The 25,203-nt window shown below is 45.8% G+C and overlaps 1 protein-coding gene across 1 annotated transcript in view; it reads right to left on the bottom strand.

Annotated features, from left to right (window-relative positions):
• obsl1a (obscurin like cytoskeletal adaptor 1a) overlaps window positions 1–25,203 on the bottom strand; it is a 192,743-nt gene that overhangs the window by 94,561 nt on the left and 72,979 nt on the right. The window contains exons 20-22 of the mRNA XM_063051410.1: window positions 24,452–24,727; window positions 18,148–18,423; window positions 10,307–10,582 (exon numbers count right to left, since the gene is read on the bottom strand). Coding sequence (XP_062907480.1) covers window positions 10,307–10,582; window positions 18,148–18,423; window positions 24,452–24,727 — 828 coding nt within the window. The remainder of the gene's footprint in view (window positions 1–10,306; window positions 10,583–18,147; window positions 18,424–24,451; window positions 24,728–25,203) is intronic.

The raw sequence follows: 25,203 nt of genomic DNA, 5'->3' as shown, positions 1-25,203 counted from the left end.
TACAGTTTTGGTCGCCCTACTATTGAGAAGACACCAGTAAGCTGGGAAGAGTCAGAGAATGTTACCAGGACTTGTGGGCCTGAGTCACAGGGAGAGGTTGGGCATGCCTGGTCTTTCTGCACAAAGTGTTGGAGACAGAGGGTGACCTCATAGAGGTGTATAAGATCATGAGGGGTCTTGATCGGGCGAATGCACAGTGTTTTCCTCAGGGAATGGGAATCACATACTCGAGGGCATAGGTTTAATGTGAGGGGAGAAAGATTTAAGAGGGGTCTGGGGGGGCAACTTCCCATGCAGAAGGTAGTGGGTATATGGGACAAGCTGCCACAGGAAGTGGTCGACAACAATGTTTAATAAGTGTACAGACAGGTACATGGATTAGAAAAGTTACGATGGATAAGGGCTAGATGCAAGCACATGGAATTCGCTAAAGTGGGCACTTTGGTCAGCATAGATGAGTTGAGCCAAAGAGCTGCATGACTCCGTCTATACACTTCATAATATTGTAAAAGTCAAATCAAAATCAAAGTTAACCTATTATCAAAGTACAGACATGTCACCATATACAACCCTGAGATACAATTTCTTGCTGGCATTTACAATCAAAATTATGAAAACTATACATAAACAAATACTGACAAATTGCGCTAATAAATAATAATAAATAAACAAATAAATAGACAGATAAATAAATAAATAAATATTGAGAATATAAGTTCTAGATTCCTTGAAAGTAAGTCCACAGGTTGTGGCTTCAATTCATCGTTGAGGTGAGTGAAGTTACCATGCTGGTTCAGGAGCCTGATGGTTGTAGGGTAATTACTGATCCTGAACCTGGTGGGGTGGGACCTGAGGTTCCTTCTACCTCCTGCCGGACAGCAGCAGCAAGAAGAGAGCGTGGCCTGGATAAAGGGAGTGCTTTCCTGTGGTAGTGACCCTCGTAGATGTGCTCAGTGGTGGGCCGGGCTTTTCCTGTGACGGACTGGGCTGTATCCACTACTTATCCGTCTTTGGGCATTGGTGTTTGCAGACCAGGCCGTGATCCAATCAGTCAAGATTGTGCATCAATTTGACAACATTTTATATGACATGCTGAATTTTACCAGGTACCCTGCAGCCAAGGAAAACGCGTGTTCTGTCCTCAAGACTAAAACACCCCGTTCATCCTGCAGAATTTCCTCTGCACTTTCTCCTATAGTGTGGCGACAAGAAACATGCCCAGCACCCCAGCCCTAACCCAACCAATGGTTTATACAGTTGCAATATGCAGTTAATGGCTACTGATTAGGTACTTCCTATACCTAATAACGTGGCCACTGCGTGTATGTTTGTAATCTTCTGTTGCTGTAGCCTATCCACTTCAGGGTTGAGACACAAATCTCTGGAGGAACTCAGCAGGCCAGGCAGCATCCATGAAAAAAAGTATAGTCAACGTTTCGGGCCCAGACCCTTCAGCAGGACCCTGTTCAAGGTTCAACATGTTATGCATTCAGACTTGCTCTGCTACACATGGGACTGGCAAGAGGAATTGAAATGGGTGGCAACCAGGAGATCCCGTTTTTCTGGTGTACAGAGCAAGTGCCATAACTGACACTACACCTCTTCCCTTACTATCATTCAGGGCCCCCAAAAGTCCTTCCAGGTGAAGTGACACTTCATCTGCAAGTCTGTGGGGGTCATCTGCTGTATCTGGTACTCCTGGTGTGGCCTCCTGTTTATCAGTGAGACCCGACATAGATTGGGAGACCACTTCGCTGAGCACCCACGCTCCATCTGCTAGAAAAAACTGGATTTCCCAGTGCCCACCCATTTCAATTCTACATTCCATCCCCATTCTGACATGTTAGTCCATGGCCTCCTCTACTGATGCAATGGAGCCACACTCAGGTTGGAGGAGCAACACCTTATATTCCTTCTGGTTAGTCTCCAACCTGATGGCATGAACATCGATTTCTCCAACTTCCAGTAATTGCCTGCACCCCCCCCAATCATTCTTAGTCCTGTTTCCCTCTCTCACCTTATCTTCTTACATGCCCATCACCTCCCTCTGGTGCTCCCCCAACTTCCTTTTCTTCCATGGTCTTCTACCCTCTTCCGTTAGATTCCCTCTTCTCCAGCCCTGTATCTCTTCCAGGAATCAACTTCCCAGCTCTTTACTTCACCCCTTCCCCTCCCGGTTTTACCTTCACCTACTACATTCCTCCCCTCCCCCCACCTTCTCATCTTTTTTTCCCAGTCCTGATGAAGGCTCTCGGCCTGAAATGCTGACTATACTTTTTTTCCATTGATGCTGCCTGGCCTGCTGAGTTCCTCCAGCGATTTGTATTACTCATCTTCACCACTCACTTGAAGTTTTTTGCTTTTCACATCATTCTCCGTAAATTCTAGAGACAGCTATGCATGAAAATCCCAGGAGATCAGCAGTTCCCGAGACACTCAAACCTCCCCTTCTGGCAGCCACAATCATTCCATGTTAAAAGTCACTTAGATCACATTTCTTCCCCATTCTGATGTTTGGTCTGAACAACAAAAGAACCTCGTGACCATGCCCCCATGCTTTTACATGTTGGGTTGCTGTCATATGGTTGACTGAATAGATATTCACATTAATGAGCAGGTGTACCTAATAAAGTGGCCACTGAGTGTATTCTGAATGCCCTCTTCACTATCTTATCTATTCGTTCAGCTACCTCCTGGGATCTTTTGACAGAAACACTGAGCTTCCTCTAATCCTCAGTCCTTCCTAGGATCCTAACTATTCCTAGTATATGGCATTCCCATACCAGAGCATCACCTTCCACTCATCAGGATTAAATTCCATCTGCCCTTGTAAAACAATCCTCCTCACCACCAATTTCCATGTCATCTGAGAACCTACTAATCATATGTCCTGCACTCACATCTGAAAAACAGGAGAGTACAGTGCAGGAACAGGCCCCTTGGCTTGCAGTGCTGTGCTGAGATAAACAAGCTGATTGAGCCTGATTACACTCATTCTTTCAGCCTGCACATGGCTGATGCCCAAAGGTCAAACCTGTGATCGGTGAGTCTGGGGTCGAGGCCGAAGATCAAACCCACGATTGATAAGTCCTGTGGTTGAGACCCAGAGGGCAAAGCCGAAGGCCAAAATTCAGAGCTCAGTGAGTCAGAAGATGGAAGCCTAAAGGCAGACATCCCACCTCTCCCGGAAGTTCAGGGAGTCTCCTGCATATTGATAGCGGCTCCCTGATGCCCGGAAATTATATACAATATCCCGGAAATCAATTTTTTTGAGAGAGAGCGAGAGCGAGAGAGAGCGAGAGCGAGAGAGAGCGAGAGCGAGAGCGAGAGAGAGAGAGCGCGCGTCATGGCAGAGTGTTCCAAAAAAAGAAAATATAAAATGTACATCAGCCCAGACTACACTAAAGTGTACCCCTGCCTAATAGGGGTCAAAAATAATGAGTGTTGCTCGCTGCACTGTTTGCAACAGTGACTTTTCTATTGCTCATGGTGGGTTAAGACTGTGAGAGACATGTTGAGGTGAATTTAACAGGTGTCATTCGTTCACTAGCATATCTAACGTTATTTAAACTAGCTGGCTAGCTGCTAAGGAGCTACTCTATTGCAGACATCCCACCTCTCCCGGAAGTTCCGGGAGTCTCCTGCAAATTGATGGTGCTACCTCCCTGAAGTGAGTTTTTGCAGGGTGGAATGTCTGCTAAAGGTCAAAAACTGAAGTTGGTGAATTCGGAGTAAAGGCTCAAAGATCGAGTCTGCAAATCTGGGTCAGGGACTAAAAGTTGGGAGCCCGATGTCTGCGAAGCTGAGAGTCCGGGGCCAAGGATCAGAAGCCCAGAAGTGGCCTGTCCTGGGGTTCGAGGCCTGTATGCATGTGAGTGGGTGAGATGGGGCCTATTTTGTTCTGTTATTTTTGACTTTGTTGTCCTGTCGAGATTCGTGGGCATGCTTTGTTGGCACCGGAAGCTTGGCAGCTCTTGTGGGCTGCCCACCACGATCTTCGCTGATTTGATTTGATGCCAATGATGCATTTCATGGTATGTTTCAACGTTTTGGTGTATATATATATATATATGTATATGTTGTAACTGGGTTAACTGTCTGGACACGCCCCTCTGCTGACTGCCCCTGTGGCTCCTCCCACAGACCCCTGAATAAAGACGCTTTCACCCTGCTCCTCTCCCTCAGACCAGGGGCAGACACTCAGCATGGAGGTCACGTCTTACTGCGAATAAAAGCCTTTCAGTATTTACCCTACTTCAGTCTTTTGGAATTATTGAAGGTGTTTCAATGTGACAAATAAAGCTAATCTTTAAGATCTTTAATTGTTAACTCCTATTGAGGTTTCCACAAATAAAACGAAGTGAGGTGTTTTATATTGAACAAAAACCATAACATATTTTATTGAGCTCCTAAACCTGCGCCACAAAAGTCGCTAAAAACCTTTTACATAATAACGTCATCACGTCAGACCAGCCTCTTAAAGTGAAACCCCAACTCAATGCCTGTGGTTGTAAATTATGTACATTTCTCCCAATTATGTTACCCAACATAGGACCCACAGGATTCACTAAAACTGGCATTGTGAGCCTGTCTGGAGCTTGGACGAGCTGCCTGGCTCTGGTCCTGTGTCCCATGGCTGCAGGAACTGCAGGTGCCTCTGGCATGTCCAGAGGTGTGTTATCACCCTCATGGCCATGTCGTGATGTCAGGGACATGGCAGTGAAATCTTCCAAATCTTGGTGGGCCGATTTAAAACGATCTACTGAAATACATTCAGGTTTACGCTGTCAGAGAGACGTGGAGGGAAATCGTCCGCTAACCGGAGAAACTCCAGATGTGACATACCTTTCCTTTTCCTTTACCCCTCTTACCGATTATAAAAGTCTTTTCTCTCCATTCCAAAATGCAGAATGGGCCATCGTATGGGGGCCTAAGGGGATACTGATGTGAGTCATGGCAGAGGAAAACAAACGAGGCAGAACGTGGGTCAACAGGAGCCCAAGAGTGCTGTACGCCATGATGGGAGGTAGGAATAGGTGGAGAGGAATTGAACTTACTGAGGAGAGTGAAAACTGTTGAGAGGCCGACCAGATGGTTGTGGCATCAGGAATGAAATCACCCGGCATTCATAACAGCTGTCTGTACACCAGTTCAGCCACGGACAACCGCAGGTCCTCTTTTAGAGCTGTTCTGAGCCCAGCAGAAGCCTTGGGATCCAATCATGCCAGCACTCATTGCTCATGGAGACCCTCAGAGCAGCCTTGAAGGAGAGGTGAAACCACTTGCATAGGCCAGTGGAATGCGGGTGATATGCTGCGATGTGATGTATCCCAATGGTAAAGTTCTGGGCCATCACAGCCAAGAGGTCTGAAGTGATTTGGGGACCACAGTCAGAGGAAACATCAGATGGGGTGCCAAACCGAGCAACCCAGGTGCTGATGAACACTCAAGCCGTCATGTCTGCAGCCGTCATCGACGCTAGAGGAATAATCTCTGGCCACCTGGTGGTACAGTCCACCATCGTAAGGAGGTGTGAGAAACCAGGGGAGGGGGGAAAAGAGGACCAGCAAGGAGCACACTGACATGGTCAAACTGTCCCTCAGGGACCTCAAGATGTGCCAATGGAGCCTGAACATGACGGTTATTTTTTGCCTGCTAACACTCCACAGAGGCTACAGTCCACTCTGCATGTAATTTATAAAGCTGTGCCACACAAACTTTAGTACAACCAGTTTCTGTGAGACCTTCCAGCCCGGATGCAAGAAGCGATGTATGGAGTCAGAAACAATCCACTTCCAGTTTGTGGGCACTATGTGGGGAGGGCAACCGGTTGAGACATCGCACAGGAGAGAAACCCGAGCTTCCCCAAACTTAAAGTCAGCTGACCGCAGGCCCATGATTGTTGTTTGGTAAGCCTGAACCTCTGGGTCAGTATCAGTATCTTGGTTGGCTACTGTGCCAGCATAGTCGACCCCTATGTGTATGGCCTCAGTGACTGGCCATGAGAGCCATGGCGTTATTTTCCCCCATGATATGTTGTATATCGGTTGTGAACTCTGATATATAGGCCAGTTGGCATTGCTGCCATGCAGACCAATGGTCTGATAGTTTGGCCATTGCGTGCATAAGGGGATTGTGGTCAACGAACGCTGTGAAATGCTGACCATCGGAAAGAAAACGTAAATGATGGACAGCAAGATAGAGACCGAGAAGCTCATGGTTAAACATGCTATATTTCTTTTCGAGGACACAGACTTGCTGAAGAAAGTGAGCAGCTGCCACGGCCCTCCTACCAACTGTTCATGCACAACACCCAGAGCGTTGTCTGAAGCCTCAGTAGTAATGCTTGTGGGTGCATTGGGGAGTGGGTGCACCAGTAGGGTCATGTTGGAAAGAGCTTTCTCGGTATCACAAATGTCCTGGTCATGCCTACTGAGCAGTCAAGCATGTGATTAGGGGTATTGCCTTAAATGTACTATACAGCGGAACCACATGTTTGGCTGCTCGTGGAATGAAGTGGTGATAGAAATTCACAATGCCTAAAAGCTCCTGAAGTTCTTTCAGTAGTGTGGGGTAGTGGGAAATCCATAATAGTGGCTACTTTTGATGGGAGGGGTTTTGCACATTCTACGGAGATGCAATGGCCAAGGAAGTCAATTGCTGATAACCCAAACTGCCATTTAGCAGGGTTAATAATCAACCTATATTGGTTTAAGTGCTCGAAAAGTGTGCAGAGATGAGATATGTGTTTCGATTTGGGTGCACTGGTCACAAGTACGTCATCCAGGTAAACAAAAAGAAAATCTAAGCCTTTTAATATGGAGTCCATCAGCTGTTGGAGAGCCTGTGCTGCATTTTTCAGTCCAAATCACATGTGCAGAAACTCAAAAAGGCCAAACAGGTTTATCACAGCTGTTTTGGGAATGTCCTCCAAGCACACAAGTGCCTGATAGTAGCCCCTAACTAGATTGACTTTTAAAAAACTAACTTTGCAGCCAAACTTGCCGAGCAGTCTTGAATGTGTGGGACTGGGTAACCATCAAGGGTTAAGGCGTTGGTTATCACCACATGGACAATAACCACCATTGGACTTGGGGACCATACAGAGGGGTGAAGCCCAGGGGCTATTTGACCGGTGTACAATGCCAAGTCTTTCCATGTTGAAAAAACCAGCCTTCGTGGTTGCCAGCTTTTCTGGGTCCAGTCTACGCATGCGGGCATGGACCAGCAGGCTATTTGTGGTGCTCAGCCCCATGCTTTGTGACTGTAGTGGAGAATGTGGGCTTGGTGCAGTCTGGGAATTCACCCAGCGGTTGAATAAACTCACATGCAGTGGAGCATGCACTTGACAGAGTTGTTGTAGGGAGCGTTTTGGGGGAGCAGGGTTACAATCCAAAATCCTTGACATCCACAAGCCGGCAATTTTTAAGATCGACCAACAGTCCTTGAACACACGGGAATCTGCACCAAAATCTGCCTCTTTAGCCAGATGAAGTCCCAACTGAAGCAGAGTGTGTCCTACAAGTCTGGATCCCCTGGCGCATGCACCACCCCGTGTGAGTTCAGTGCCCAGCTGGGCGAATTCCCAAACCTCACCAAGCCCACAGTTTCCACTACAGTCACAAAGCATGGGGTCAAGCACCACACTTCCACAATAGCCTTACTGGCATGCACGTAGACTGGAGTCAGAGAAGCTGGCCAGCACGGAGGATGACTTGTTAACATGGAAATGCTTGGCTTTGTACTCAGGTTGAATAGTTCTTGGGCTTCAACCCTCCACATAGTCCCCAAGCCGATGGTTGTCGTCATCCATGTAGCGATTAACACCGCCTTAACGAGGCCAGCACCCCCCGATCGTTACCCAGTCCCACATATTCAAGACTTTTCGGCACATTTAGCTGGAAAGATAACTTTTTCTAAAGTGGACTTAGTCAGGGCAACCATCAGGGACCTGTGTGCGCTGAGGATGATCCCAAACTGCTGTTCGCATTTGGCCTATTTATGTTTCTGTGTATGCCATTTGGGCTGAAAAATGCAGCACAGACTTTCCAGCGACTAATAGACACTATGTTAAAAGACTTACATTTTCTTTTTGTTTACCTGGATGACATATTTGTTGCTAGCGCATCCAAAACTGAATACATATCACATCTCCGTGCATTTTTCAAACACTTAAGCCAGCATGGGCTAGTTATTAACCCTAAGTGCCAGTATGGCTCGTCTGCTATTGAATTTCTCAGCCACCACATCTCCTCAGAAAGTGCAACACCCCTGTCAAAATTCACCACTATTATGGACTTCCTACTGACCTACATTACCAAAGCACTATGAATTTTTACATATGGTGAATATCTATCACCATTTCATTCTGCCAGCTGTTGAATGTATGCTCCCCCTGTATAGTGCCCTTAAAGGCAGTGCCCCGATTGCATGCTTGAGTGGTCAGTGGACATGACCACAGCATCTGACGTCACCAAATTAGCTCTTTTGAAAGTGACCCTAGTGGCACACCCACTCACCTTTAACCTATGCCCTCCAGCTTTAGACTCTCCTACCCTGGGAAAAAGACTTACCTATCCCTCTCATGATTTTATCAGCTATCACCCTCAGCCTCCTTCGCTCCAGGGAAAACAGTCTCAGTCATTCCACACTGCCAGATGAGCACTGCATGAAAATCCTGCTCCTCAGGACCCCTTTAAATCCTTCCCTTTTCACCTTAACTTTATACCCAGTGATGACAATAGATCAAAGAGCACTAGGTAATTGACCCATGTTTCTCCCCCCCACGGATGCTGCGTGACCTGCTGAGTGTTTTCAGCGCTTGGTGTCACTGTCTGTGATCAGACATACTCACAGAGTCATACAGTACTACAGCACAGAAAAAGGCCCATCAGCCTTTCTAGTCCCAGTGGAACTATTACTTATCTAGTTCCATTGGCCTACAGCTGGACCACAGCCCCAAATACCTCTCCCATCTATATACTTACCTAAATTTAGACAGTAACAGAAGAGGGAAGAGAAGATGGCGGCGCGATGCAGCGAGCGCGGCCGTTCCAAATGATATCGTATGTGTTAATTAGGATGCCATGCACAATCCTGATTTGATGGAGACAGCCGTGAGAAGCACGGAGGAACACCTGGAGAAACTTCTGAAATGCCCGCTTCGCTGCTGCTGCTACTGTGCGATCGAGAATCTCCGGAGGGGAAGGCCCTAAATCCTCGGCTCTGCCTATTGCCTGTTGCCGGGGCTGGGGTCGAAGCACTCGGCAGAGATGGTGCTCGGTGCTCGGTGTCAGAGGCTCGGAGTTATCGGACGGACTCGGAGTCGGATTGTGGTCGGATGCTTCCAGGATGCCACATGGACAAGTTTGCGGCGCTGGAGGTTCACCATCTGCGTGAGATGATGCGACTTTCGAGAGACTTTGAGACTTTTTACCGTGCCCATGGTCTGTTCTTTATCAAATTACAGTATTGCTTTGCACTGTTGTAACTATATGTTATAATTATGTGGTTTTTGTCAGTTTTTCAGTCGGTTTGTCATGTGTTTCTGTGATTTCATTCTGGAGAAACATTGTATCATTTCTTAATGCATGCATTATTAAATGCCAATAAAAGAGGATTGTGTGTCCTCATAATCTAATCTAATCTAATAATCTAATTTCAACATCAAACCCACATCTACCATTTCCGCTGCCAGTTTGTTCCACACTCACACCACCCTCAGAGTGAAGAAGTTCCCCTTCAGTCTCCCCTTAAACATTTCACCTTTCATGCTTAGCCTATGACTTCCTATGCACTATGGAATTAAGTCTTAACCTGTTCAAACTTTGCCTATAACTAGGTCCTCAAATCCCAGCAACCTCCTTGTAAATTTTCTCTGTACTCTTTCAGATTTATTGATATCTTTCCTGTAGGTAGGTGATCAGGACTACACACAATACTCCAGATGAGACCTCACGAATGTCTTATACAACTTCAACATCACATCCCAACTCCTGTACTCGATACTTTGATTTACGACGACCTATGTGCCTATATCTCTCTTTATGACCCTATCTCCCTGTGATGCCACTTTCATGGAAGTATGGATCTGTACTCCCAGACTCCTCTGTTCTTCCGCACTCCTTAGTGCTCGACTACTCACTGCGTAGGGCCTACCCATGTTGGTCCTACCGAAGTGCAACACCTCACTTGTCTGCATTAAAATCCATCTGCCATTTTTCCAGCTGGACCAGAACCTACTGCAAGCTTTGATAGCCTTCCTCACTGTCACTACAGTGACCAGTGTCTTGAAGAAACAGAATACCTGCAACTGTTACTTTGAAGGTCAGCTTGTCAGTCCCAGCATCACAGACGTATTGTCCGGAGTCACGGGGCTCCGAGTCGAAGATCATCAGCTCCCGCGTCAGACCCCGTGACTCGATCTTGACCTTGTCACTGTTCAGTAGTTCGACACCGTCCCGGTACCAGCGGACCTTCACGTCTGACCGAGACAGTTCACACATCATGGAGATGACCTCTGATTCTGTGAAAGTCCGGTCCTCGGATACCTTGTTGCTTCCTAAGATGGTCACCAGTGGATCTGCAAGGGGACATGGAGCATTCAGAATCAATGTCAGGTTTATTGTCACTGAGCAAAATGTGCTGCTTTGGACCAGCAGTACTATGCAAGGACAATACTGTGTGAATCTATACTCAGTATCCACTTTGTTAAGTCCACCTCCACACCTAGTCCTCAATGCAAATATGTAACTAGCCAATTATGTGGCAACAACTCAGTGCATAAAAGCATGCAGACATGGTCAAGAGGTTCAGTGTTGTTCAGACCAAGCATCAATGGGGAAGTAATGTAATCTAAGTGACAATGGCCGTGGAATGATTGTTGGTGCTAGTCAGGGTGATTTGAGTATCGCAGAACCTGCTGATCTCCTGGGATTTTCATGCACAACAGTCACTAGAGTTTACAGAGAATGAAGTGAAAAACCAAAAAAAAACATCCAGTGAATGGCAGTTCTGTGGGTGAAAACACTTTGTTAGTGAGTGAGGCACTTCACTCAACTCAGGAACATCTGGACAGTGAAGATACATATATCAGAATGCTCTTTATTGATTACTGCTTGGCATTCAATACTAGCATCCACTCAAAACTAATCAATAAGCTTCAAGACCTTGGCCTCAATACCTGCTTGTGCTACTGGATCCTCATTTTCCTCACTTGCAGACCCCAGTCAGTTCAGATTGGCAACAACATCTCCTCCACAATCTCCATCAGCACAGGTGCACCACAAGGCTGCATACTGTACTCTATTGCCACTTCTTTGCCCATTCTCCTAATTTGTCTAAGTCCTTCAGGAAGTGTATAGCCATGCATTTTGGTAGAAGTAATAAAAGCATAGACTATTTTTTAAATGGAAAGAAAATTCAAAAATCCGAGGTGCAAAGAGATTTGGGAATCCTTGTGCAGGATTTTCTAAAGGTTAATTTGCAGGTTGAGTCTGTGGTGAGGAAGACAAATGCAATGTTAGCATTCATTTCAAGAAGATTAGAATATAAAAGCAAATTATAATGCCTCTCATGGAGTATTATGAGCAGTTTCGGGCCCTTTATCTTAGAAAGGATGTGTTGAAACTGGAGAAGGTTCAAAGGAAATTCACAAAAATGATTCCAGGATTAAACGGCTTGTCATATGAAGAGCGTTTGATGGCTCTGGGCCTGTATTCACTGGAATTTAAAAGAATGAAGGTGGGGTGGGGGGGGGGCAACCTAATTGAAACCAATTGAATAGTGAAAGGCCTTAATAGCGTGGATGTGGAGAGGATGTTTCTACAGTGGGAGTGTCTAAGACCAGAGGACACCACCTCAAAATAGAAGGGCATCCTTTTAGAACGGAGATGAGGCAATATTCATTTAGCCAGAAAGTGATGAATCTGTGGAATTCATCGCCACAGGCAGCCGTGGAGGCCGAGTCTTTATGTGTATTTAATACAGAGGCTGATAGATGCTTGATTTGTCAGGGCATGAAGGGATACCGGGGGCGGGGATGAGGGAGGGAAGGCATGTGATTGGGGCTGAGAGGGAAATTGGATCAGCTATGATGAAATGGCAGAGCAGACTTGATGGGCCAAATGACCTAATTCTGCTCCTATATCTTATGGTCTTATATGGTGTTATGGTTCCTTGGAGATCCTGTTCTTCAGCCTCTTTCCTACTCCCTAAATTTACTGCACAGAACCCCTTCCCCATTTCTACCTATGTCATTGGTAGCAATGAGCACCTCGACCTTTGGTTGTTCACCCCCCCTCTTGACAATATTCTGCAGCCAGTCTGAGACATCCTGGACCCTCACACCAGGGAAGCAACACACCATGCTGGGTTCTCCTTCGCAGCCACAGAATCTCCTGTCCGGAACCCTAACTATTCTGTCTCCTATCACCATTGCTCCTCCAGGCTTTACCCTTCCCTGCTGAGCCTCAGACCTAGCCACACCGCCACTTGGCTTGCTGCTACTTTTGTGTCCTGACAGGCCTTCCCCACCAGCAGTATCCAAAAGAGCTATACTTGTTGCTGAGGGGAATCGCCACAAAGGAACTCTGCACTGACTGTTCACACTCCTTACTTTCTTAGGAGTTGGTGAAGATTCAGCATGTCACCTAAAACATGGATAATCTTCTACAGATGTACGGTGGAGAGTACATTGACTGGTTGCGTCATGGCCTGGTATGGAAACAGAAAAGCTGACAAAAAGTAGTTGATATGGCCCAGACCATCACGGGTTAAGACCTCCCCACCACTAAGCACATCTACATAGAGCGCTATCGCAGAAAAGCAGCATCCATCATCAAGGACCCCCAGCATCCAAATCATGCTCTCTTCTTGCTGCTGCCACCGTCAGAAAGGTGGTACAGGAGCCTCAGGACTCTCACCACCAGGTTCAGGAACAGTTATTACCCCTCAACCAGCCGGTTCTTGAACCAGAGGGGATGACATCACTCAACTTCACTCACCCCATCACTGTACTGTTCCCACAACCTATGGACTTACTTTCAAGGACTCTTCATCTCATATTCTCAATATTTATCACTTATTTATTTATCAACCTGTGATGCGACTTTCAAAGAATTATGAATCTGTATTCCTAGATCCCTACCTGCCCCTCCACTTTTCTTTGCATTGTTTACAAAACTTTGCAACAAAGCCATCAATTCCATCATCCAAATCATTGACATTTAACATAAAAAGAATTGGTCCCAACACAGACGCCTGTAGGACACCACTTGCCACCAGTAGCCAACCAGAAAAGGGTCCCTTTACTCCCACATTTTGCCTCCTACCAATCAGCCACTGCTTTATCCATGCTAGAATCTTTCCTGTAATACCGTGGGCTCTTAACTTGTTGATCACCCTCATGTGTGGCAGCTTGTCAAAGGCCTTCTGAAAATCCAAGTACACAACATCCACCGATTCTCCTTTGTCTATCCTGCTTGTTATTTCTTCAAATAATTCCAACAGATTTGTCAGGTAAGATTTTCTCTTGAGGAAACCAAGCTGACTACAGCCTATTTGATCATGTACCTCCAAATACCCTGAAACCACATCCTTAACAATCGACTCCAACATTTTCCTAACCTCTGAGTTCAGATTAACTGACCTATAATTTCCTTTCTTACAATTTTCTAGTCTTCTGGAACCATTCCAGAATCTAGTTATTCTTGAAAGATCATTACTAATGCCTCCATAATCTCTTCAGCCACCTCTTTCAGAACCCTGGGGTGCAGTTCATCTGGTCCAGGTGACTTATCTCCCTTCAGACTTTTCAGTTTCCCAAATCCTCCTCTCTATTAATAGTAACTTCATACACAGTATGGTAACGTAGTGGTTAGCACAACGCTTTCCTGTCTGTCTGTAAGGAGTTTGTATGTTCTCCCCATGACCATGTGGATTTCCTCTGGGTGCTCTGGTTTCCTCCCACAGTCCAGAGCGTACTAGTTGGTAGGTTAATTGGTCATTGTAAATCGTTCCATGATTAGGCTAGGGTTGCTGGGTTGGTTGCTGGCAACGCGGTTCGAAGGGCTGGAAAGGCCAATTCCACGCTGTATCTCAGCAAATTTAAGTATGGTATTGGAGCTGTGTTTAGCCTCACAGTCATCAGTATAAAGCGAGTAGAGCAGGGGGCAAATCGTGTCTTACTAACTTGATTGAGTTTTTTGACGAGGTGATGAGAGGGATTAATGAAGGAAGAGATATGGACGTTGTCTACATGGATTTTAGTACGATATTCGGAAAGGCCCCTCATGGGAGGCTCGTCTGAAGATTAAGATGCATTGTGAATTAGCCATTTGGAATCAGAACTGGCTTACCCATTGAAGACAGAGGGATATGGTCGAAGAAATTCACTCCAGCTGAAGGTCTGTCATCAGTGATGTCCCGCAGGGGTCTGTACTGGGACCTATGCTGTTTGTGATGTGTGTCAATGACCTGGATGATAATGTAGATGGGTGTGATAGTTTACAAAGAATGGTGCGAAAAACAAAAAAACATCCAGCGAGTGGCTGTTCTGTGAGTGAAAACATCTGGTTAAATCCACTCGCTGGATGTTTTTTTGTTTTTGGCACCATTCTTTGTAAACTCCGAAGTCTGCTGTGCATAAAAATCCCAGGAGATCAGCAGTTTCTGAGATACTCAAATCACACCTAATTAATTAGCTTGCTTATTTCGGCTTTTTTCTTAAAGATGTGCCAGACGTGCTCTGGTGTGCTCCAGCCAGCACTGCACCTCTGGACATAGATCAGTTGCAGAGATGAGCAGAGAAATGGCAGGTGGAATTTAACCTGGTCAAATGTAAAGTGTTGAACCGTGGTAGGTCAATGTAAAGAGAAAGTACACCGTTCAGGGCAAGATCCTTAACAATGCTGATGAGCGGAGGGATCTTGGGGTCTAAGTTCATTACTCCCTGTAAATGGCTACACAGTTTGATAGGGTGGTTAAGAATGCATATGGAATGCTTGCCTTTATTGGTTGAGGCTCTGAGTTCAAAAGTCAGGAAGTTCTGTTGCAGCTTTATAAAACTCTAGTTAGGCTGCATCTGGAGTGTTGCATACAGTCTGGTCACCCCACTATAGGAAGGGTGTTGAAGTGTTGGAGAAGGTGTGGAAGAGGTTTACCAGGATGCTGTCTGGATTAGAGGGCATGTGCTATACAGAGAGGTTGGAGAAACTTGAGTTGTTTCTCTGGAGTGGCGGAGGTTGAGATGAGGTTTGAGGGCCCATATTTAAAGTGAGAGGACAATTTTAAAGGAGACATGAGGGGCAAGTTTTTTTTTAAATGGAGACTGGTGAGAACGCTGTCTGGGGTGGTGGAAGAGGCAGGGACTTTTAAGAGACATTTAGATAGGCATTGAATGTGAGGAAAATAGAAAGACAGGGACATTGTAAAGGCAGAAGAGATTAGTTAACCATTTGATTACTAATTGAATTGGTTCAGCACAACATTGCAGGCCAAAGGGCCTGTTCCTGTACTGTATGTTTTATATTCTGTGGTGTAAGTGAGAGTATCAATCTGGTCTGCAAGCCTCCTTCAGCTAAATAAACAACTGATTAATGTCTGGAAGTGTCAGCTGCTACGTTAGAAAGCTGAGCTTGGCATAAAGGCCGCCAGTCCTGCATAATGAGCATCCATCACACTTCTTGATGGTGGGAGGGATGTGTCTGTGATGCATTCGGCTGAGTGCATCATCCTCTGCAGCTTCCCACATTTGAAATGCAGTACCAGGCCATGATACGACCAGTCAGGACATTTCCTGCACTTGTGGAAGTTTGTTAAGAGTGCTTGATGACAAACTGAACCTCCTTAACCTGAACTGTTGATGTACCTTCCTTGTAGAATATGGAGCAGAACTGCACAGGGACAGCCCCTTCAGCCCATGATGTTATGCTAAACTCATTAAACTAGGATTTAAAAGCCTAAATGCTCCTCCCTGCACAATGTCCATATCCCTTGATATACTGCTTATTCATGAGCTTCTCTTCATGCCACTTAAATGCCTCTTGTTTTTTGCCTCCACCAGCATCCCTGGCAGTGCATTCCAGACAACCACCACTCCCTGTGCATTAGAAAGTTGCAGACATGTCTCATTTCAGTTGATCCCTTCTCGCCTCAAATGCAGAGCCTCTAGTACTAGACATTTTTATCCTACTTAAAAGATACCATCTGTGTACCCTAACTGTACCTCCCATAATCCTACAAAATACTATCAGGTTTCCCTCTAGCCTCAGACACTCCAGAGAAATCGACCCAAGTCTGTCCAAAGCAACACACACTGTGATGAAAATTCACTGTCCAGGGTTCGGACAGCAGCAGCTGTAAGCTAGAGATCTAAGTGCTGTTTCTGAGTAAGTTAAACTTCCAGCCAATATACTTTGTTCGGCTTCTAGGCATAAACAGGAGACAGTCTTCAGTTTTTAGTGTAAATTGCAAGCAATACCAGTCTGAAGTTAAAAGAATCGATTTGCAAGCTAGCAGCACAGACCACTTCCCCACCGACAATGGGGGGTATAATAGTTGGCATGTCTCAAACCAGACAACACTGGATAAGTTATTTAGCTCCAGGAAGCTTGCAGACCAGATTGATACTATCACCTAGCACGTCAGATAGCTGATTTGGTAATAGTTAGAAGATCTGTGTACTCAGAGAGTCAGTGTTTGGAGCATTAATGGTGAGTATCTGGGAACTCTGTTTCCAGAAGCTTTTAGACCATCTGTGTGAAAAGGTACTTGAAAAATATCACATGCAAGAGAAGTCATCAAAGTGGCAAAAAGTTAAAGTCTGTCCCGAGCCTTGTGGCCCATCAGGCCAGTACATATGCTGGTTTCTGTGGCGTGGAGCGACTGAGAGTATGAGACTCCCACCCCGGATAGGACACCAGTCTATCGCGAGGTTAACCCCCAGCATTTGCCGGTACCCATTTTCAGCTGGGTGGACTGGAGCAATGTGTGGTTAAGTATCTTGCTCAAAGACACAACACATTGCCTTGGCCGAGACTCGAACCCACGACCTTCAGATCGTGAGCCCAGCACCCTAACCACTTAGCCACGCGCCCCACAAAGTGGCAAAAAACTCAGTATAAATGTACGAGAGCAGTCAGGCATTTTAGGAATGGTCAGGGGGTGATAAAAGAATGACAGAAAGATGGGGTGACTGGAATCCATTTCTCTGCCTTCGATTTCTGTGATGGATGACTCAGTTGTCTGCAACTTGTTGGTATGTCTTGCTTGCTTATAGGAATTGCACCTGTTTTTAAAATCCTTTGTGTTCTAGAAATTGTTTGTAATTTAGAAGCCTTTCATGAGATAGAAATCCTCTGAGTTTTAAGTGCTTTAAGAATGTTATCTAAATTTAAACGTGTATCACTAAAAATAAATAAACTGAGCTTAAATTACTTTGTAAACAGGAGGGAGGACCAACTGCTCAAATAGTGGACATAGGCAGCTAAACTCACCGTGCAGGATAAACAGGGACATGACTGAGTCTTTGCAGATTAAGTGGCTACAGTACATCTTCCCTTTATTGAAGGTAGCTATCTATAATCAGATAGGAACTAAAATCTTCATTTGAGTTTAGAACTTCACAGACAGCTAACCCAATAGCATCACAGAAGGCAGCATCCATCATCAAATATCCCACTATTCGGGCCATGCCATCTTCTGGCTGCGACCATTGAGCAGGAGGTACAGAAACCTAAACTGTAGCACCACTAGGTTCAAGAACAGCTACTTCCCTTCAACCGTTCCGTTCCTGAACGAACCTGCACAACCCTAATCACTACGATTTTGTAAAACGACGAACACCTTGCACTACAACAAACTGTTTTTAGTTCTAATTATGAACTCTCTTGCATAATTTTATATATTTTTTGTTTGTACTGTATTACTTTGTGAATGTTGTGTATCTGATGCTATGTGCCCATGATGCTGCAAGTAAGTTCTTCATTGCATCTGTACATGGACTTGTGCTGATGACAATAAACTGATTTGATTTTGAATTAACTAATTCCTTCTCATACAGACACAGAAGTCACTTGGTTAATCACGATCTCCCCAGCCAAGGGGACAAGCACTGGGTGAGTGCCTAAGGAGGGGACTGCACCTTACCTTCCACAAGGACTCGGAAGACAATGCTGTCATCCTGGACATCACACAGGTACTCTCCCGAGTCCGTCAGCTGTGCATCCAGGACCTGCAGTGACCGGACAGTCCCCTCGCTCCCGGTGGATGTTCGCCCGTCCTCAGCCACCTTCTCCCCGTCCTTGTACCACCGGGAGAGTGCATCTGCCCGGGACAACTCACACTCCAGCCGAATCTCCTCGGACACCAAGAACTTGTGGTCCATCAGCCGTTCTGTTGGCCGGGTTATGCGGACCGGGGGTTCTGCAGACAGAATCAGAGTCAGGTTCATTATAGAAACATAGAAAACCTGCAGCACAATACAGGCCCTTCGGCCCACAATGGTGTGCCAAACATGTACCCACTTTAGAAATTACCCATAGTCCTCTATTTTTCTAAGCTCCATATCATCACTGATGTGTCATGAAATTTGTTGATTTGTGAGACTCCTTGCTCTATTCCATTGCATTCCTGTACTACAAACTAAGAGCTACAAGGACAGGTGGGACAAATTCCTGTTGAAGGATCTCAGCCGAAATACGTTGATTCTTTATTCCTTTCCAGAGATGCTGCCTGACCTGCAGAGCTCCTCCCACATTTTGCGTGTGTTACTTTGGACAAACCTGCCTTGCTTCCTCTCAGGCGGCAGAATCTGAGGGGACACCTGACAGGATTTTAGAAGATTCTAAGAGGCACATTTAGAGCAGATAGTTCGTATCTTTTAACTAGGATCAAATATCTAGTACTAGGTGCTATACATTTAAGCTGAGGGGGGATAAGATAGAATAAGATAGGCTCAGCGACTTTCTTTTACACAGAGAATGGTTGGTGCCTGGAATGCACTGCCTGGTGTGAGACGAAGGCAAATATGACAAAGACATTTAAGAGTTTCTCAGATAGACACAAGAATATTCTGAGAATGGCGGGATATGGACATTGTGTAGGTGAAAGGCATTAGTTTAGTCGGCTTTTAATTACTAGTTTAATCAGTTCAGCACAACATCGTTGGCTGAAGGGTCTGTTCCTGCATTGAACTGTTCTATATACTACAAGGAAAGCACAGCGGGGACTTCAATTTCTGAAGAGATCACAGCTTTATAAAACTCTGTTTAGAATATGTTTGTTTACCCCATTATAGGAAGGATATGGAGGCTTTGAAGAGCGTGTGGAAATGGTTTAGCAGGTTGAACAAACCTAGGTCATTTTCTCTGGATTGGTATTTCAAAGTAAATTTATTATCAAAGTACATAATTGTCATTATATACAACAATGAGATACATTTCTTGTCAGCCTTCATAGTAAGTCCAAGAAACACAACAGAATCAGGGAAGGACCACACCCAGCAGGTGGACAAACACACAATGTGCAAGACAACAAACTGCAAATACAAGCAAAATAGTAATATCATCAGCAAATAAATAAATAAGCAATGAATATTGAGAATGTGAGATGAAGAGTCCTTGAAAGTGCATCTATAGGTTGTGGGAACAATTTAGCGAGTGAAATTGACTGAAGTTATCTCCTCAGGTTCAAGATCCTGATGGGTGGCGGTAGTAACTGCTCCCGAATCTGGTAGAGTGGGTCCTGAGGCTCCTGTAGCTTCTTCCTGATTGCAGCAGTGAGAAAATAGCATGGCGTGGATGGTGGAGGTCCTGATGACGGATGCTGCTTTCCTGTGACAGCACTCCTTGTAGATGTGTTCAGTGGTAGGGATGGCTTTACCTGTGGTGGACTGGGCTATGTCCACTACTTTTTGGAGGATTTTCTGTTCAAGGGCATTGGTGTTTCCATACCAGGCTGTGGTGCAACCAGTCAATATACCTTTCACCATACATTAATGGAAGTTTGTCAAAGTTTTAGATGCCAAGCCAAATCTTTGCAGACTTTTAAGGAAGCAGAGGCACTGCTGTGTTTTGTTCATAATGGCACTGACGTGCTGGACCCAGAACAGATCCTCTGAAACGATAAAACCGAGAAACCTAAAGTTGCTGACCCACTCCTCCTCTGATCCCAATGAGGATGGCTCATGAACCTTTGGTTTCCTCCTCCTGAAGTCAATAATCTTGCTGACATTGAGTGAGACATTGCTGCTGTGGCACTAATCAGCCAGATTTTCATTCGCCCTCCTCTATGCTGAATCATCACCACCTTTGATTTGACCAATGACAGAGATGTCCTCATGGGGCTAAACACACAACTTGTGGTGCACCTGTGCTGATGGAGATCGTGGAGGAGAAGTTGTTGCCAATCCAAACTGACTTGGGTCTGCAAATGAGGAAATCAAGTATCCAATTGCACAAGGAGGTATTGAGACCAAGGTCTTGAAGCTTACTGATTAGTTTTGAGGGGATGTTAGTATTGAATGCTGAGCTGTAGTCAATGAAGAACATCCTGATGCGTGCATTTTCGCTGTCCATGTGTTCCAGGGTTGAGTGAAGAGCCAGTGAGATGGCATCTGCTGTGGACCTGTTGCTCCAGTAGGCAAATTGGAGCAGATCCAAGTCATTTCTCAGGGAGTTTTCATTTTCATCACCCACCTCTCAAAGCACTTCATCACATACTACTGAACGATAGTTATCCAGGCAGGTTACCACATTCTTCGTAGGCACGGGTATAATTGAGCCTGCTTGAAACAGGTGGATACCTCAGACTGCCAAAGTGAGAGGTTAAAGATATCGGTGAACACCCTTGCCAGTTGATCAGCACAGGTCTTCAGTTCTCGGCCGGCTACCCCATCTGGGCCAAATGCTTTCTGCGGATTCACCATCCTGAAGGATGCTCTCACATGAGCTGAGGAGACTGAAATCACAGGGTAACCAGGGCTGTGGGAGGTCATGAATGTTTCTTTATGTTTTGACAGTCAAAGCAAGCATAGAAGGCACTGGGCTTATTTGGTAGCAAAATCTTGTTGTCACATATCTGACTTGGTTTTACTTTGTAAGAAGTGGCTTTCTGGAGATCATACCTCCACCTTTTGTATCTTACTTGGTCGTCAGACCTGAAATCCACTGATCTGGCCCTCAGCAGATTATGGTTATTATGGTTCATCCACAGCTGCTGGCTGGGGAAGTCTGAATGATTTTATGGGGGTCCACTCATCTACAACTGTTTTTATGAAGTCCATGACAACTGTGGTGTACTCCTTCAGATTCTCTGATGAGTCCTTGAACATGACCCAGTCCGCCAACTAGAAGCAAACCCGTAGCTGCTCCTCTGTCTCCTGCGACCACCTCTTTGCTGACCTTATCTCTCGAGCCTTGCACTTTTGCCTGTATCCAGGTAGGAGGACAGCCAAATGTGGTCTAGGCATGGGACAGCTGGCATTCCTAATCGCAGTGTAGCAGTAGTCGAGTGTATTGCGACCCCTGGTGCTGCAGGTAGTATGTTGATGATAATTGGGCAGAGATTTCTTCAAACAAGGCTGATAGATTTCCCTGATAATGGCTTGAAAGGCATTGGGATAGGCTGTTTCTTGTTTGCTAATGGCAGCATTCAATATCTTGAATGCCTATTTAACATCAGCCTTTGATAGTATGTAAACTGTGGTCAGGATCGTGGAGGAGGACTCTCTTGGTAAGTAGAATGGTCAGCACTTAGTCATCAAATGTTCCCGGTCAGGGAAACAAGAATGCAACAAGAGTGCTATGTCCGAGGACCAGAAAGAGTTTATCATGAAACACAGAATCCCACCTTTTGCCTTCTCCAAATTAGCAGTTTGGTCCATCCTGTGTATCGAGAAGCCCTCGGATCTTACCAGTTTATCTGTCGTGTCCAGATTGAGCCATGTGTCTGTGAAACACAGAACGCAGCAATTCCTCATTTCCCTCCAATACAGCAATCTTGTCCTTAGGTCCTCAATCTTGTTCTCCAGTGACTGTACATTTGCTAACAAGATGCTGGGTAGAGGGAGTTTCATTCTAGCTTGGAGTCCTTCCCTCCTCCCTTTCTTCTGAAAATGTGATGTACCTTCGTCCACTTAAGGATGTCATACCTGCATATTTGGGAGTTAAGTTTTCCGAGACGGCCAAGTGTTTGAGGGGAAATCTGACAGAGATGTTTAAGAGGCTCTTAGATAAGGTCATGAATATGCAGATTATGTAGGGATATGGGCATTGTTAGGGCAGGAAGTGTTAGATTAGTAAACTTCTTATTCTTAGTGCATAAGATAAAGAGAAGCATAGAAAGAGTAGAGAGTTGCTATCACTTTCCCAGGTCAAAACGCCTAGTACTAGAGCTATGTAGTTCCATAGAGCTGTTATAGCCAGGGGCTGTGGTAGGGATAAACTCCCAACTACCTACTAAATGCTCCTAATGGCATACATCTTAAATAGTGTCTGACAACCAAGTTCAGCTCCTGTCCTTCACATGTGGTTTAGCTACGAAGCCCAGTGGAACTGCTCCTACTGACAAGACAAGTGGTAAAGGTGGGTTACTGGTGCCTTAAACCAGTTGCTTCGGGCAGATGGGGGTTCGTCAGCCACGGCTGGCAGATCAGCTGGGAGAAGGAAAACTCTAATCTCAAACCTCTGCTGTCTTGCAGCTACACCTGCTCACGAGGAAGGCCTCAGGAGTAAACCTCGAGGGAAAATCTGGAGCTGGAGTCCTTAAGGCAGTCCTATGTTGAGTTCACCGCTGACCGGCAACTCCTGCGACATCACTGGTGCCAAACTGTATCAGCCTCTGCTGTTCCTGTGAGTTCATCAGCAGCATGGAGGGGAGGGAGCCAGTTACACGGGCAACAGCTTGATCTCCCTATCATATTCCCCTAGCTTGTGATATCTTCTGGTAAGACAGCAGCACGTTCCAACACAACAGCCTCTCGGGGGCCAACTAAAGGTGCACTTTTCTTTTAAAATAAGTTTTTTATGATCACAAGACTATAGTAGACTCCATGGGTACAGCAGGTCTAGCACTTCAGTGAACTGTTCGTTATTTGGAGCAGCTGGCTGGGGTGTTGAAGGAGCCGGCGGACGGGTCAGAAAAGGAAAAGCCAACCGACAGGTTGGAGATGGAGAAGCCGGCGGATGTGCCGGAGAAGGTTCGGAGGAGCTGACCTGGGTGAAGACCACATTGCTGCCTGCTGCTCGAAGGCATTGCAGTTAGTACGTGAAAGCAGCGTGCAGTGTAACTGTGAGTGACCATCTTGGACGTTTCTCTTGCAATCACAAGACCCTGTTGGACGTTGATAATGTAAGATGCTTCAGGCTTTTTTCCCTTGTTTGGCGGTGATACAGGCGAGGAGGCAACATCATGGCCTTGGTTGTAGTGAGTACTAGGCCTCAAGTCACGGGCTTGCCTGCTGCTGGAGTCCAGATGAGGAGACGCCGGAGGCGGTGTAGCATGACATCCATGTTCAGTTGGGGGCTGATCACTCCTGTCAGTGCTGCCCTCCAGTATTTGACAAATGGAATGACAGGCTGGATTGGCAGGAGCTGTACCATCAGTTTGCAAGTCACTCAGGGTCTTATTGCTTATTGTGTAATGAAATGTGTATTTTTTCCCCCTCACTATTTTGAATGCATGTTATGCACCTTGGCCCCAAAAGAACACTGTCTCGTTCGACTGCATCCATATATGGTTTGAATGTTAATTAAGCTTATTTGATTGCATATTGCCTTGTGTATCACATAGACAGCTGGGATGCATCATCCATGGTCGTCCCTGACCAACGAGGGCCCTCAATCAGAGTTATGCACTTGAGGTTTGAGGGGGAAAGTTGTGACATTGTGTAATCAGTTCATTAGGCTTTTAATTCCTAGTTTAATCCCTCCCCACCATCGGTAGTATCAAAAAAAAAGTAACATCCATCACCAAAGGTTGTCACTGACTGGGCCACGCCATCTTCCTGCAGCTACCATTGAACAGGATGTACTTTTGCCTGGAGCCCCACACCACCAGGTTCAAAACAGCTATTTCCCTTCAACCATTCAGTTCTTGAACTAACCTGCACAACCCTAATCACTACAGTTTAGCAACATGTTGACCACCTTCAACTACAAAATACTCTTTTCAGTTCTAATTGTGTTCTTTCTTGTAAGATTTTTAAAGTTTTGTTTACCTTATGTTTCTTTGTGAATGTTGTTTATCTGAAGCTCTGTGCCTGTGATGCTGCTGTGAGTTTTTCATTGCACCTGTGCACGGGTGTACTTGTGCAGATGACAATGACTTGATCTGAGTCTGAATTAAACTAATTACTTCTCATACTGACACTGAGGTCACCTGGCCAATCACAATCCTCCCAGCGATGAGGAGGGGCACTAGATGAGTGTCCAGGGAGGGGACTGCACCTTACCTTCCACGAGGACCCGGAACACAATGCCGTCATCCCGGACATCACACAGGTACTCTCCCGAGTCCGTCAGCTGTGCACCCAGGACCTGCAGTGACCGGACAGTCCCCTTGCTCCTGGTGAATGTCCGCCGATCTTCAGCCACCTTCTCCCCACCTTTGTACCATTGGGCAAGTGCGTCCGCCCTGGATACCTCACACTCCAGACGAATCTCCTGGGACACCAAGAACTTGTGGTCTTGCAGCCGGGCTGTTGGTCGGGTTATACGGACTGGAGGTTCTGCAGTCAGAAGCCAGGGTTAGAATCAGAATCAGGTTTATTACTACTGACATTTGTCGTGAAATTTGTTTTTTTTCTGGCAGCAGTACAGTGCAATACATAAAATTACTGTAAGTTACAAAATAATAACTAATTAGTGCAAGAGATGAATGACGAGATAGTATCCACAGGTTCATGGACATCAGAAATCTGATGGCAGAGGGGAAGAGGCTGTTCCTATAATGTTGAGTACGGGTCTTCAGGCTCCTGTACTCCTCCCTGATGGTAGTAATGAGAAGAAGAAATCAGCGCTGAGGGTCTTTACTGATAGAAACATAGAAACATAAAAAATAGGTGCAGGAGAAGGCCATTCGGCCCTTCGAGCCTGCACCGCCATTTATTATGATCATGGCTGATCATCCAACTCAGAACCCAGCCTTCCCTCCATACCCCCTGACCCCTGTAGCCACAAGGGCCATATCTAACTCCCTCTTAAA

The sequence above is a fragment of the Mobula hypostoma genome, chromosome 6 (genome assembly GCF_963921235.1).
Source record: "Mobula hypostoma chromosome 6, sMobHyp1.1, whole genome shotgun sequence".
Classification (NCBI taxonomy): domain Eukaryota; kingdom Metazoa; phylum Chordata; class Chondrichthyes; order Myliobatiformes; family Myliobatidae; genus Mobula; species Mobula hypostoma.
Note: the sequence above shows the minus strand (reverse complement) of the source record. Positions and strands in the feature narration are given on the sequence as shown.